Source organism: Anolis carolinensis, chromosome 6 (assembly GCF_035594765.1).
Source record: "Anolis carolinensis isolate JA03-04 chromosome 6, rAnoCar3.1.pri, whole genome shotgun sequence".
In the NCBI taxonomy this organism is placed as follows: Eukaryota; Metazoa; Chordata; class Lepidosauria; order Squamata; family Dactyloidae; genus Anolis; species Anolis carolinensis.
In genome coordinates this window covers 39,137,759-39,152,079 of record NC_085846.1, presented here as the reverse complement: position 1 = coordinate 39,152,079, position 14,321 = coordinate 39,137,759, and the positions used below count along the sequence as shown (strand labels likewise).

At 40.2% G+C, this 14,321-nt stretch overlaps 2 protein-coding genes across 2 annotated transcripts; both read right to left on the bottom strand.

Annotated features, from left to right (window-relative positions):
• Window positions 1-828: 828 nt before the first annotated feature.
• On the bottom strand, window positions 829-7,511 carry spmap1 (sperm microtubule associated protein 1). The gene is made up of 3 exons (XM_003222505.3): window positions 5,934-7,511; window positions 1,393-1,492; window positions 829-1,061 (listed from the first exon to the last, which is right to left on the bottom strand). The coding sequence occupies exons 1-3, from the start codon at window positions 6,138-6,140 to the stop codon at window positions 904-906; spliced, it is 465 nt and encodes a 154-aa protein (XP_003222553.1). The 5' UTR covers window positions 6,141-7,511; the 3' UTR covers window positions 829-903.
• A 147-nt stretch (window positions 7,512-7,658) lies between these two features.
• Window positions 7,659-13,958, bottom strand: rpl23 (ribosomal protein L23). Its single transcript, XM_003222538.3, has 5 exons — window positions 13,816-13,958; window positions 10,449-10,532; window positions 8,810-8,938; window positions 7,961-8,074; window positions 7,659-7,786 (listed from the first exon to the last, which is right to left on the bottom strand). Exons 1-5 carry the CDS (start codon window positions 13,826-13,828, stop codon window positions 7,704-7,706), a joined length of 423 nt encoding a protein of 140 aa, XP_003222586.1. The 5' UTR covers window positions 13,829-13,958; the 3' UTR covers window positions 7,659-7,703.
• Between the last annotated feature and the right edge of the window lie 363 nt (window positions 13,959-14,321).

The following is a 14,321-nucleotide window of genomic DNA, read 5'->3' as shown; positions in this document are numbered from 1 at the left end:
CCTATTGGCTGTAGTTTTTGAGATACAGAACATATTCCATATACCAGTCTTCATCTGCTCGCCCATAGAAAATCATGATAACCATATCTATGAAACCAGAACTGATGCGATCTATCCAATGCCATTTTCTGAATCAGTGTCATGAATAATCCTAGAAATAGGCCTAAAAACCAAAACACTGCTGTGTAATCCCATCTGCCACATACAATTTTCTTTCAGTCTCGAAATGTGTAGCATTGCAGTAACTTAAAACTTCAACCCGGCATTTAGAAATGAGAATCTAAGCATCCAAAGAAAAGAGCTAGGCAAGAAAATATGAACAAAACTATTGTAAGAATTCTAAGAGTGAAGAATTTCTCAGTGCCTCACTCTCTGGAATGTGAGAAATTTGGGAACCGAAGAAGAAAATCATGGCGAGGTAGAATTCTTTGGAGGCCATGCACTAATTTTCCCTTCCTCACATCAATAGCTACATTCCTGGTCACAGCTCATCCTAGATAGTTGCATGTTGGAGCATCCGTTGTCCTGTAGGCCTTCTGCTTGACTGTGCATAAGAATATGCCAAAAGACATGTGGAAGGAGCAAATGCAACCGTGGGAGAAGACACTGTGAGGGCTGATTCAACAGGCCCATATTTGCTGTGGGTTTCTTTTTGAAGTCAGTACATAATCTACCTTAAATGTTGGCTCAGAAATGAAGTTTCTCCACTAAAAACACAATCCAAGGATGTGCGAAGTCAAAACTATTTTTCATCAAATAAAACATTTTACTACATTGCCTCTTCACCTTGTTTCCAGTGATAGTGGGAATCAGACATTAATTTAGATATAAGGAAATTAATAATATTTTATTATTATGGAATAAAATCATGAAAAAACATCACAGGAAGATACTATTTGCTATTCAGTGGAGGGGATACAAGGTGACTTCACCAAAGCAAGAAGAACGCTTGCGGAGGTCAGGCGTGTTGCGGCGGTAACCATATCGGCCATTGAACCCATTAATAGGCTTTGCATCCATTAAATAGTAATGGTGACCAGCCACCTGTTGTGATGAATGACCTGTGCATAAAGAAAAACAAGCATTGAGCACTAAGTAAATAAGCAAAAGCTGAATTATTATTTCTAAGCATTGAAAAAATAGGAATGGGGGTGCTTATTGATTTGTGGCAGAATATTTAGGGTTACTTAGTAGCATCACAAGGGGTACGGCATGGAGGTGGAGACCACACATCACATCACTAGTTTTTGGAGTGACACCAAAATGACCGTCTTGCCTATATCAAAATCTGGTCAGCAAGACAGTCCCCATTTCAATACAGCATATAACAACATGGAAGAAAACTCCTAATGAAATAAAGAATGCACAAAGGATGTGTAAAAGATTGCTCACCTGCTCCTGCCCAGTTTCTCCTGTTCAAGTACCTCTGCCCTGGCCCATAGATATGGAAATAATCCACTATCCAGCCATCTCTGGAGGTTCCACCACGAGTCTATAACAAGCCCAAGAAAAAACACAGAGCTGACCCATTCATCCATAGTATTAACAATATGTTAGTTTTTAATATTTAATATTTTCAGTCTCCAAAGGAGCAGCCAGGTAATTGCATTTACTTGTGAAGTATAATCTTACAGAGATATCCATTTATATGTGATTAGCGGGAGGGGTCTGGGAAGATAGGATGGAAAATACTAAAGTGGCTTATGATCCAAGCATAGTTATCGTATCTTGTGTGATGGATAAATCCCATAATACCACTCAAGACCATAGGCCACCAGTGCTATGATAATTACATAAAAGCAAAATAAACAACACAGCTCTTCTATATTTCAGTAGACATTTGTCTCCACTCCGGTCTCACATAGCTCCAGTCTCCATTCCACAACTGATATGTGTATATGCCAACCACAAAGAGTGATAAAACTATGGTTTTGGGGGGGGCTACATCCAGCTCTCCTTCAAAATGATTATCCTAAATAAGTTGCAGGTGCCCTATTTTAACATTTAAAAAACAAGTAGTTATCTGGTCACTTGGTTTAGTGATCCCCAGAAGGCACCAAAGCAGCAAAATACTTCTCTTATCTGCTACAGGTGCTCATTCCTGCAATACAAAATAATCCTGCATTAAGCAATCCATGCGTCATACAGTGTAACTTGTTTATTAACATTGTATGTGCTGCAAGAACAGAATATTCTTGGATATATATTCATTTGTAAGAAAATGAGAAATCAAAAGTCATGGAAGAAATCCTTTTTACTTTTCTCCATTGCCTGACATTTCTATTCTCTTTTCCTAAAGAATTGGATTAATAGAAGGGGTAGTACGTATATAGTGAGGTCACAGAGACAGCTGTGACATCAGAGATGAACAAAGATTCCAAAAAGGGAAGAAGAATCACCATGGATTGTATTATGAACAATGAAGGGAGAGAGAAATGTGAGATACAAAGAATCCTGAAGCAGATATTTGTTGTTTTTTTTACGGGCTGTATGGCCATGTTCCAGAAGCATTCTCTCCTGATGTTTCGCCCACATCTATGGCAGGCATCCTCAGGGGTTATGAGGTTGTGTGTGCCTGCCATAGATGTCTGCGAAACGTCAGGAGAGAATGCTTCTGGAACATGGCCATACAGCCCGGAAAACGCACAACAACCCTGTGATTCTGGCCATGAAAGCCTTCAGCAACACAAAGATATTTGTTCCCCCAAAAGTTGTTGGATTGCAACTTTCAACATACCACACTATTAACGATCCTGGTTAGGAGCTGCTGTTCAACAATATATACAGAGGACCAAATAGTCTATACTTCTGCCCTATTTTGTATACAGTATATGAACTAGCCAAACGTGGACTGCAGCTCCTATCATTCCAAACAGATGAGAGTTTTAGCCCCATCAAATCTGGAAGGCACCATATTGGGCAGAACTACTGTAGTATATTACCAATTTAGGACCAACCCACATAAGGGGTATTCTATTTGAATGCCCAAGAGTTTCTTACAATTAACTATGTGTCCCTGCACCGTGTTCAGAAAGGAAAGGCCACAGGAAGCAGCTTAATGTGGCTGTGCCAGAATGACAGATGATTCAATGCCTAAACACCTTTTGAAATGACTTTTAATTGGGCTTGATTTTATTGGCCAAAAGTGATCTAGATTTTTCTCCTTCCTGTTCTATATTATTAATAGATGGGCATTTGTTGAGATGCCGGGAAAACAGGTAGACCAGAAATCTAAATTCATCCTCTGGAATGGATTCCCCTCCCTCAACTTGGGACAAAAAAGGGACAAATATATTTTTGTTTAAAGAATAAAAAATATTAATGTTTCTAATCTTTATTTGGATCTGGAATCATAAAAAGGAATCAACTGAGGATTTTTTTTTCAAATTCCTAAGACACAAACTTTTAAAGCTAAGCTCCTCAAGAAACATTCAAATTATCCAAGGACGGCACTTTCACTAGAAAAATTGTTGTGCTTTCTGACACAGAAGTGGAAAAATATTACTTACATGCTCAGAAACACTACATGACTCATGTGCTCTGGCAGTTCTAGTGTGGTTGAGACCATGTCTCAAAAATTATTCACTAGAAAATATAGTCTTATTATCTATAGCAGGGGTCCCCAAACTTTTTAAACTGGGGGCCAGTTTACTGTCCCTCAGACTGTTGGGAGGGCCGGACTACAGTTTTTTTAAAAACTACGAACAAATGTATATGCACACTACACCTATCTCATGAGCCTGCTTTTGGCTAATAAGATGGTCAATGTCCAGTTCCATATTTGATCCCCCAGGCAGGAATCAGCCAGGCCTTGAAGCTGCAAGGCTTTTCAATATTAATCAAGGTGGTCAATTGAAACATTCACATTGGCCTTTAACAGAGAAGAGTTTTTTTCTCCCACCCTGGACCTTCCACAGATATATAAACCTTCCTTGCCTAGTTTCCAACAGACCTCACAGCTTCAAAGAAGTTTAGCAATGTGTTTCCTTTAGGAATACTGCTGTATGACTACTATTACAACAGCAACAGCAGCAACAACAAAAAATACTAATAATAGTATTTTAAATGTATGATAAAGCTCAACTCAGTATTTCTCTTTTTTTCAGAGGCCCCTTCCACACAGCCCTATATCCCAGAATATCAAGGCAGAAAATCCCACATTATCTGAGTGTGGACTCAGATAACCCAGTTCAAAGCAGATATTGTGGGATTTTCTGCCTTGATGTTTTGGGATATAGGGCTGTGTGGAAGGGCCTGTAATATGTGAAGAAAGGTGACTTAGGCCCCTTCCACACAGCTGTATAAAATCCCACATTATTTGCTTTGAACTGGGTTATATGCCAGTGTGGACCCAGATAACCCAGTTCAAAGCAGATATTGTGGATTATCTGCCTTGATATTGTGGGTCACATGGCTGTGTGGAAGGGCCCTTAGTGGCTAAATGCATTGCGTAATTATAGCAGAGTGATGTCACTTTACCTGCCTTGGTTCCATCCTATGAAACACTGGGATCTATAGTTTGGTTTATAACCATTTCCCATGTTGATCACCTTTGCCTGGACACCTCCACTGTGTCAATATACTGCATTTCCTGGATTGACTTACTAGAAGCAGCTTTGTTTAACCCAGTCTGGGAAAGACGCCTGTGGCTTTTGTGGCTTTCCCCCAAAAGTTTGATTTCATATTATTTTGTTTTATCCTATTTTCCCTTGCAGTTTTTATATTAATTTTCAACTTTTAATTTCCTCTTAATCTATTGCAGTGTGGGAGGAGAATTGTATAATTATGTTATACAACCAATTTTAAATTACTTTATAGCAATTTTTGACATGCTAAATGCCCCTAGTTGATTCCTGTCTGATATGGGTTGAAATTCTGTGTTCTTCTTGAATTGGAAGGCTTTTAGTGATTGTTAAGAAAGGTTGTTGTGAGTTTTACAGCCTGTCTGGCTATGCTCCAGAAGCATTCTCCCCTGACATTTCGCCCACATCTATGGCAGGCATCCTCAGAGCCTCTGAGGATGCCTGCCATAGATGTGGGTGAAATGTCAGGACAGAATGCTTCTGGAGCATGGCCAGACAGCCCGGAAAACTCACAGCAGCCCAGTGATCCCAGCCATGAAAGCCTTCAAAACAATGTTTGTCTTGATGACTGAAGCAGCGGGCAGGGGAGGGACTTTAGGGGCCCACTCGCCATTCTCCTTTTCCTCTCCTTTCTTCCTCATCTTCCAAAGCGGCGGGCAGAGGAGGGCCTGCTCGTCGTTGTCCTCCTATTCCTATTCCTCTCCTGCCTTCTCTTCCAAAGCGATGGTGGAGGCTGCTTCGGGAGAAGAGGAAGGAAGGTGAGGAAAAGGAGGAGAGCGAGCAGGTCCTAAAGTCCCTCCTTGCTCGCCTGCTGCCAAGCCAGCAGAAGCAGCACCGCTTAAGAAGAAGCAGTACAGTAGCAGCAGCAGCCTTCCTCCTCTTGGCTGTTCCTCCCTCCCGCCCAGAGTAGGCCGCGGGCCGGATAGATGGCCTCAGGGGGCCTCATGTGGCCCGCGGGCCTTAAGTTTGGGGACCCCTGATCTATAGGAAAATGCTGTAAGATTAATGGGGTCACTATAAGTTACCTGGCAACTTGAAGGAAGCCATGGACATATAGATCAAGGTTAAACTAAACTAGCACATCATGCCTTCCACTTTCCATGTCAGATAATTATTTCAAACACAGCAATTGACATTGAATAATACTAAACATAGTATGCAGCCAAGAAAAAAAATGTAGCTGCAACTAGTAAGACAAGTTCAGTAAACTATGGGCAGTCTGGAGACTGCAAAAAGAATGTAATTCTATACAAACATGACTATTTTGCTGGGAACAGAAGGCAGCAAATTCTGTTCTAGCTCACCACAGTTCCACCTGTTTCTGTCTCAGTCTTCACTTGGTATTCCTACCTGTTCAGTTTTCTTCAGCACTGACTTGACCACTGGGGATGAAAAGTAGCTGGCCGCATGGATATCCAGCTGCGCATTGTAAGGTGGCAAAGCAGACCACACTTTGGGCAAAATGGTGTTGTAGCTGCTGGCAATGGTGTCCACCGCCACACCGTCGAGGACAAATCCTTTCTGTCGCTGTAGGCATCTTTGTGGCACACAAGTCATGGCTGGCACAGGCAAGAGGCAAAGCCACCAACTATCTCTCAAAATGCACTAGGTTCCCCTTTCCATCATCTCCCTAGTAACCCTAACCTTGGCAACCAGTCTTGCCCGGGTCACTGTGATGTCAGCAGACAATTGCTCCCGGACAACCTAGGGAAGAGGTTGCTAATACACTAAAGCTTCCTTACTCAAAAAGGACATGCGGTCCATGAATCCTACTCTGACAAACACTGCTTTAGGTTTTGTGGAGGTAGGCCTCCTAGTACCACAGATGTCCTCTCCTTGCTAAGGAATATCTAAAAAAAAAGAAAAGAAGATGGCTTTTATCATCTTTCACATAAATCTAAGTGACATCCTTAAAGTCAAATAGCAAATTGTAACCATCAGTCCTAAAGTTTTGTCGAAGGCTTTCATGGCCGGGATCACAGAGTTGTTGTATGTTTTCTAGGCTGTATGGCCATGTTCTAAAAGTATTCTCTCCTGACGTTTCGCCCACATCTATGGCAGGCATCCTCAGAGGTTGTGATGTATGGAGAAACTCAGCAAGGAAGGTTTATATATATCTGTGGGAAGTCCAGGGTGAGGGAAGAACTCTTGTCAGTTGGAGGTCAGCTGTAAATGTTGCAGATAATCACCCTAATTTGCATTGAATGGCTACATCTACTAGCTACTTTCTGCCTGGTGGCATCCTTTGTTAACTGCCCCTAGTTCCCATGTCTCAGAGTGTTGCTTATTTACTGTTCTGATTTTTGAGTTTTTTAATACTGGTAGCCAGATTTTGTTCATTTTCATGGTTTCCTCCTTTCTGTTGGAAGTTGTTTACATGAAATCAGCCATAGCAGAGCACCTGATGAACCAACCTGGACACAGTATATTATTTGAGAACACAGAAATGCTTGACCACTCCAACAACTATCATGTCAGACTACAGAGAAGCCATTGAAATTCACAAACATGTGGACAATATTCACTGGGATTAGGGACGCAGGACCTCCAAAAGTGAAGAGACATGAGTATAGTCAATTTCTGGAAGGTGACATAGAACTGTACTGGAGAAGCAAGAGATTCTTAGACAGATCATATTAATCAAATCTGCAAAAGTTAAACCCACAAATATAATGAGCTGACTGTATGTGAAAGATAAAATTCCAATACAAGAAATTTACTTCTCCAATAAGGAAAGCCACCCATAAAGAAAATCTGAACTCGTTTCAATTTCCACCTTAATTTCAAAATGCTCAATGCAGCAGATGTGATATATCTTCTCCCATCAACCCTTTGAGGTCAATTAGACTGAGAGCTAGAGATTGGCTCAAAGTCACTTAGTATGTTTCATGACTGAGAAAATCATTGAATAAATAAAATGTGAAAAAATGACCTGTTCCCACAGTTCTTGAACCAATGTTATGTAAATCTTGCAGCTTGGAGGCAAAGTCTTCCATTCCAGTATTCTCTTGTCAACAGGAGTCAAGAAGCCAATTCACATCTATTCCCCTGTCACATTGAGCTGAAAGGCAAGTGTTTGGTACAACCAATTTTATTGAATGTTTAGAAAGAATGCAAGTTTTATGCAATGCTGCCAGCGTTTGAGGCAATCCTGGGCCACAGATCTGCGCATTCCTTGGCTACGGGGCCTGTGATAGCAGAACCTGGAAAAGATAGTTGGGAAAAAAACCATTATTAATTAGTAGTAAGGAACTGTCCCATGAAACAAATCTGTGGACTATTTCCACAAAGCCATTACATATGCAACAATTCAGAAAACTGGCCAAAAATAAAATTTATCAATTTTTATCTATTTCCCCATCTCCCAGCATTCATACCTTTCATTTCCCCTTTGTTGTTTACTATCACCCCCGCATTGTCTTCAAAGTATAAGAACACCCCGTCCTTTCTCCTGTACGACTTCCGCTGTCGAATCACCACTGCCGGATGCACTACAGGTCAATAAGAGAAAATGCAAATTCAATAAATAAACTAAAACTAGAAGAAGAGCTATGCAGTCCTTTAATCTGCAATAAAAGATTAAGTGCATCCTCCCAAGCATCACTGTCACCAGGGCCCCAAAACATACAGAAATAATATCACAACCCCAAATCTCTGGCTCTTATCCAATCAAGAAACTAACATAAAGAACAGTAATTTGGAACTTGCTATTCACTTTTGGACTACAAATCCCTGTGTTCAATATAATTGTCAAATAGATACAATGAATCAATGAAAATCTAGAAAGTCAAACACTTGTGTGTGTTCATAATCCTATTTTTCCGTTATGACTAACAACTCAATTTTGATTCTTGCATAATGAATAAAGGGGTCAAAAGGACATTATCAACTTCTCAGATGTGGCTGATAGTGAATACAGTCTCTTCCACGGCCTTCAGGCGACTGACCACAGGTAAACTATGCAAAATATTAATTGGGGAAAAATGTGCTACTAATTTGGCTTTGGCTCTAACAGAAAGCGATTCTGCCATAGGCAAAGTGGAAGCTCTGGAGAGAGAAGGGAAATTGCAGGAATTCATGTTGAAGCAGGTGAATGAATTTCCAATCAACTCTGGTTTTTCATGAATACATCTCTTTTAGAGCCAACCATTTCTTTTCTATGTGATCAATGGCAATCAACCAAAGTAGCTTTCAAATCTACAAATCCACTGTCTTCCACCTCTTACCCTTTTTCCTGAGTTCTGGCTTGCCTTTCTTCACAGTAGCCATTACCATGTCCCCCACGCCAGCAGCTGGCAGTCTGTTCAAACGCCCTTTAATTCCTTTGACAGAGATGATGTATAAATTTTTGGCCCCTGTGAAGTAAAAAGGAATCATCATTCTACTAACTTTCCATGCCAGAGTTAAAGGGATGATCTCTGGAGGTATCTGTTGCACCACCGATTGAGACAAACAGGCACAAGCTGTCACCTCACCCAAAAGCAGTGCTATTATTATACCCTTCCACGACAACTCCCTGGGCCATGGGGACAGACCCAGCAAGTGCTTTTCAGAAGGGGAAAGCCCAGTGTTTCTAGGCACTCCATAACCTCTTCACCTGCCACTACTACTGAGGCTTAATATTTAAAGGGCTGCACCATTTAGAACAGCCATGGGCTGGAATTATGGGAGTTGAAATCCAAAACACCTGAAGGGTTGAAAATTGCCCATGCCTGGTTTAGAAGAATTAAAAGCAAAGGCATTCTTCCCACTTTACAGAAAATAACCACGATCCAGAGACCATCTTCAAATAATCCATATTGCAGATCACTTTTTTTTTTAAGGTATTTTTATTGAAAAGTTACGTACATACTTTTCTGATAAAGATTCCACAAGCAGTTAAAAAAACCCACTCTTTAAAGCCTTACAACAAAGTGGTTAATTGTAGCAGAGCTGTTCTTCAGGCATATTACATATTGGTAAAATTGCTCCCCACCAAAAAATCCCCAAAGAAAAATGTAAGTAATCAGAACTCCAATGCTTTGAAAAACTGGTGATTTTTCATGTTAAACAAATGGGGAGGAGGGAGGGGTGCTTCAAGTTGTTCCTGTAGGTGTCCAATAGAGTAAATTAACATTTTTTTCTGCCAGAAAAACCAACATCAAGTTGCTTCGAAGCAGTCTTGAGACTGAGTTTTCCCCATGCATGCCTTACACTTATCTATGAGGAATACAAATAATTGGAGTCACAAAACCAGTGGGATTTGTGGAGGCTTCTTTTGACTTTATGAATGCTTAATTCGTTTTTCACATGAACACCCAAATATTACATGGATTAAAATGTTTCTCCACACCAAAACATATTTTAAAGAAAACCCAAATCCAGAAATGAACAATGCATAAGCCCAAGGAATTCCCCTCTCCTGTTACAACTCTTGCAGTTACACCAAAATTTGTAATGCTTCACAAATTATCCTTATGCAAGGTTGCTGCCAGAGTTGGAACTTTTATGTCCTTCCAGGCACACAGGTTGCTTACAGCAAGTCAGACCACTTATCCATTGAAGCCTGAACTGTCTACATTGGTTGGCATTAGCTTTACAGAATCTTTTCCAGCACCTCCAAGAAACTGGGATCTTTTGTTCATAGCAAGTGCCCGGCTTTAAAGTTTCCAAGGATAGAAGGTTTGTATACTTCCACAGTTGTGAAACATATAAAACCAGCCAATAAAAATATAACAGGTAAGCTCTTTATTATTATGTGCCTAATAAGATCATTCAGTCCTTGCTTAAGGCAACAAGATGGCAGTCACTATTACCACCATCAGTTCAACTTTTTACCTCAAAAAATTAAAATGAGTTTCCCAAGGCAACCTACACATTACATACCTGTATTATCTGCACAGTTGATAACTGCTCCCACAGGGAGACCAAGGGAGATGCGAAACTTCGCACCAGACGAACCACCACGTCCTATTACAAGACAGAGATAAAAACTGTTACCCACAGCATCCTAAATGTCCAACATCTGTTATTTCTGTTTGCACCTCTGGCTGCTTTGAAAAGAATGCAATGTTTCCTTATTGCCCACTAGTACAAGACCCTGCTCTATATGTTTCTTCATTTCAGTAATGTAACAACACAACCAAACAATCTTTGGCAGTACAGGCGATCCATGAGTGACAAACATCTGACTTACAAACACCTCCTAGTTAAGAACAGGGGTGAGACAACAGGAAGTGAGATAAACCTACCCCTTGGAAGGGAAATTCGCTCCTGAAAGAGTTATCATGGGGAAAATATGTCTTCATTGAAGCTTTCTCACCAATCCTTGTTTCCACAACAAGCCAATTTTTTCAAAATCCAATTGTCACTTGGACAGAAAGTGAGGAGAAATCTTCTGAATGGGGGGACAGACGGCAAAACAAATTCCACTGGGGTGTTAACCCTTCCCTATGCTCCCCAAAGCTAAAAAGTATACCTTTTTGGCTGGAGTTACCCTTTTAAAACGTACTTGTTTTGACTTATATATAAATTGAACTTAAGAACAAACCTACAGATCCTATTTTGTTTGTAACTTGGCTATACTGCAAATTTTTCAATCATCTGCCCATCCCTACAATAAGGCGCAAGAACTTAAGCACATTCTTCCAAAAACAGACAACTAAATGTGTACTTTCACACTAGCAGAGCTTGAAATCCTTCAAGCCAACCACTTAAAACCTGTTATTATTGTTAGCTTTTCTTCAATAAGCTCAAGATGGAGCACATGGCTCTCTTCCTCTGCACTTTACCCTCAATCTAGTTTGACACCACTTTAACTGCCATAGCCCGAAAACTACAGAATGATGGGGAGCTGTAGTCTGGCGGGTCTCCAGCACTCTGTGGGAGAAAAGGCTAAAGACCTTGTGAACGTTTGGGTTGCTGTGAATTTTCCGAGCTGTATGACCATGACCCACAAGCATTCTCTTCTGATGTTTCGCCCACATCCATCCTCAGAGGTTGTGAAGTCTGGTGGAAACTAGGCAAGTAGGGTTTATATATTTGTGGAATGTCCAGGGTGGAAGAAAGAACTCTAAACAAGACTTCGTAACCTCTGAGGATGCCTGCCATAGATGTGGGCAAAATGTCAGGAGAGAATGCTTCTGGAGCATGGCCATACAGCCTGGAAAACTCACAGCAAACTAGTGATTCTGGCCTTGAAAGCCTTCGACAACACGCTGACCTTGTGAATCTTCCATCTCCCATGATTCCACAGTATTGGGCCATGGCAGTTAATGTGGCATCAAACTGGATTCATTCTACAGTGTAGATACATCCTTAGACCAGTCCTTGGCCTATGTCACAACATGGAGGTGCAGGAGTGAGGACGATAGCCACATGCTCCGAGCTTACTCCCAACACCAACTGCGACTCTGGGGCCACAGAGTGAAGAGGGGGGCAGCCAGGAAGACAGAGCTCAATTGGGTCTCCTGTAACATCACGTGGGAGCTCCTCAATATATACAATATAATAATATATAGAAATAATAGCACTGTAATGTAATAATACTAATATATAACATTAATAATGTTGTAATATATATACTACAATTTATGATAAGAGTACAATATATTATATAATAGTATAATATGCTGGTAATATATTGTGGTATAATAAATAATATAATAACTGTATATTGTATGTTACATGTAACATTACTAATAATATTGCATTATAGTGGTATAGTACAATATAGTAATATATAATATTACTATTGTGCTATAACATAATATATTGTATATACATATATTGATATTATAATAATGTAAATACAGTAATACTAATAATACAATAATATATTAATATTGTAATATAGTAATACTAACATATTAAATACAATTACTACTGATAATATATAATAATATATAATGACATTATTATTGTTGTTTACTTCATTTCTATCCCATTCTTCTCACCCCGCAGGGAACACAGAGAAGTGTACAACATACATTTAGGCAAAAATTCAATGCCACATTATACAAAGCAAATAAAACGTAACAAAAAATCAATAGAAACAATCAACATATAAATACAATTTAAAACCATTAACATTAAGATATTAAAACATAAAAATATAAAAACAGCATCTAGGTACACCTCCCGCCCCCAATGATCCTTAATGCTTTTTTAAGGTTTTCTTTGGCTCTCGGTTTTATTATTGTATATTTATATTTTTTTAAAGTTGTAATGCTTTTGATTGTGAGCTGCTTTGAGTCTCTGTACAGAGCGCTAACGTGAGATATAAATATAAATAAAATAAAAATATTGGAGAAAAGCTAATAATAACACTATGCAACCGGATTAAAGTGGCATCAAACTGCATTGATTCGATTGTGAAGATGCCCCCAATGCAGCTCCATGGCTCAGGGTGGGCAGAGAATCCGGGTCTCCCAAATCTGGATTGAATTAAATGAGCCTACACTGCCCATATAATGCAGCTGCATTCGATGGCAGTGTAGTTGGGGTTGTTTTCACATTGGAAGTACAGTAGACCCTCACTTATCCAACGTTCTGGATTATCCAACGCATCTTTGTAGTCAATGTTTTCAATATATCGTGATATTTTGGTGCTAAATTCGTAAATACAGTAATTACTACATAGCATTACTGCGTATTGAACTACTTTTTCTGACAAATTTGTTGTATAACATGTTTTGGTGGTTAATTTGTAAAATCATAACCTAATTTGATGTTTAATAGGCTTTCCCTTAATCTCTCCTTATTATCCAACATATTCGCTTATCCAACATTCTGTCGGCCCGTTTATGTTGGATAAGCAAGATTCTACTGTATTACAACTCCTGGCAGGTTGGGCCAGACAACATCTGAGTGTCTTTTCCAAACGAAAAATTCGGATTCTAGTCCAATTGAAGTCACTTTTCCTTACTATTCCGAGCCCACTTTCTGTACTGGATTGGACAGAAGGGTCTTTATTACTTTTTTCAGGCTCCCACACAATGACAGTTATTATTAAGGGCCTTGGAGAATACAAGCCAAGGAACTCAATAGTGGACACACGGGCTAACTTCTATGGCGGCCCGGTGCCATCAACCCTCAAACTTCCTGCTTCCCTCCCCGCAGAATCCCTTTTTCCCGCAGCCATTGAGCCGTTAAAGTCTCGCCACCAGTAATCCGGGATGAAATGTCGTCAAATCCGGATCAAGGCAGACGGATGGCAGCGGATTCTCCTTCCCTCCCTCCGGTTAGGCCTCACCTCGCTTAGACATCTTGGACGCCCGGCCTCCTAAAAAAAAAAGGAGGCGCAAAGCTTGCCGGGAAGGTTATGAGGAGTTCCTGAAGGCCCACGTGATGTGCCAAGCCTCGACCACGTGACTCACATTACACCTCTCTGGCTACAGCGCCATCTAGAGGCTCATTCATTGAACAACCACCGTTTGACACGACTTTATCGGCTTTGGTTCAGTGCTGTTGAATCATGGGAGTTGTAGTTTGCAGAGGCATCAGCACTCTTTGGTAAAGGCCAGGGGTCCTCAAACTTTTAAAGCAGAGGGCCGGTCCACAACCCTTTAGACTGTTGAGGGGCCGGATTATCATTTGAAAAAAATACGAATAAATTCCTATGCACACTGCACATGTCTTATTTGTAGTGCAAAACAACAACAATAAAAGAACAATGCAATATTTAAAAATGAAATCAATTTTAACCAACATAAACCTATCAGGATTTCAATGGAAAGTGTGGGCCTGCTGTTGGCCAAT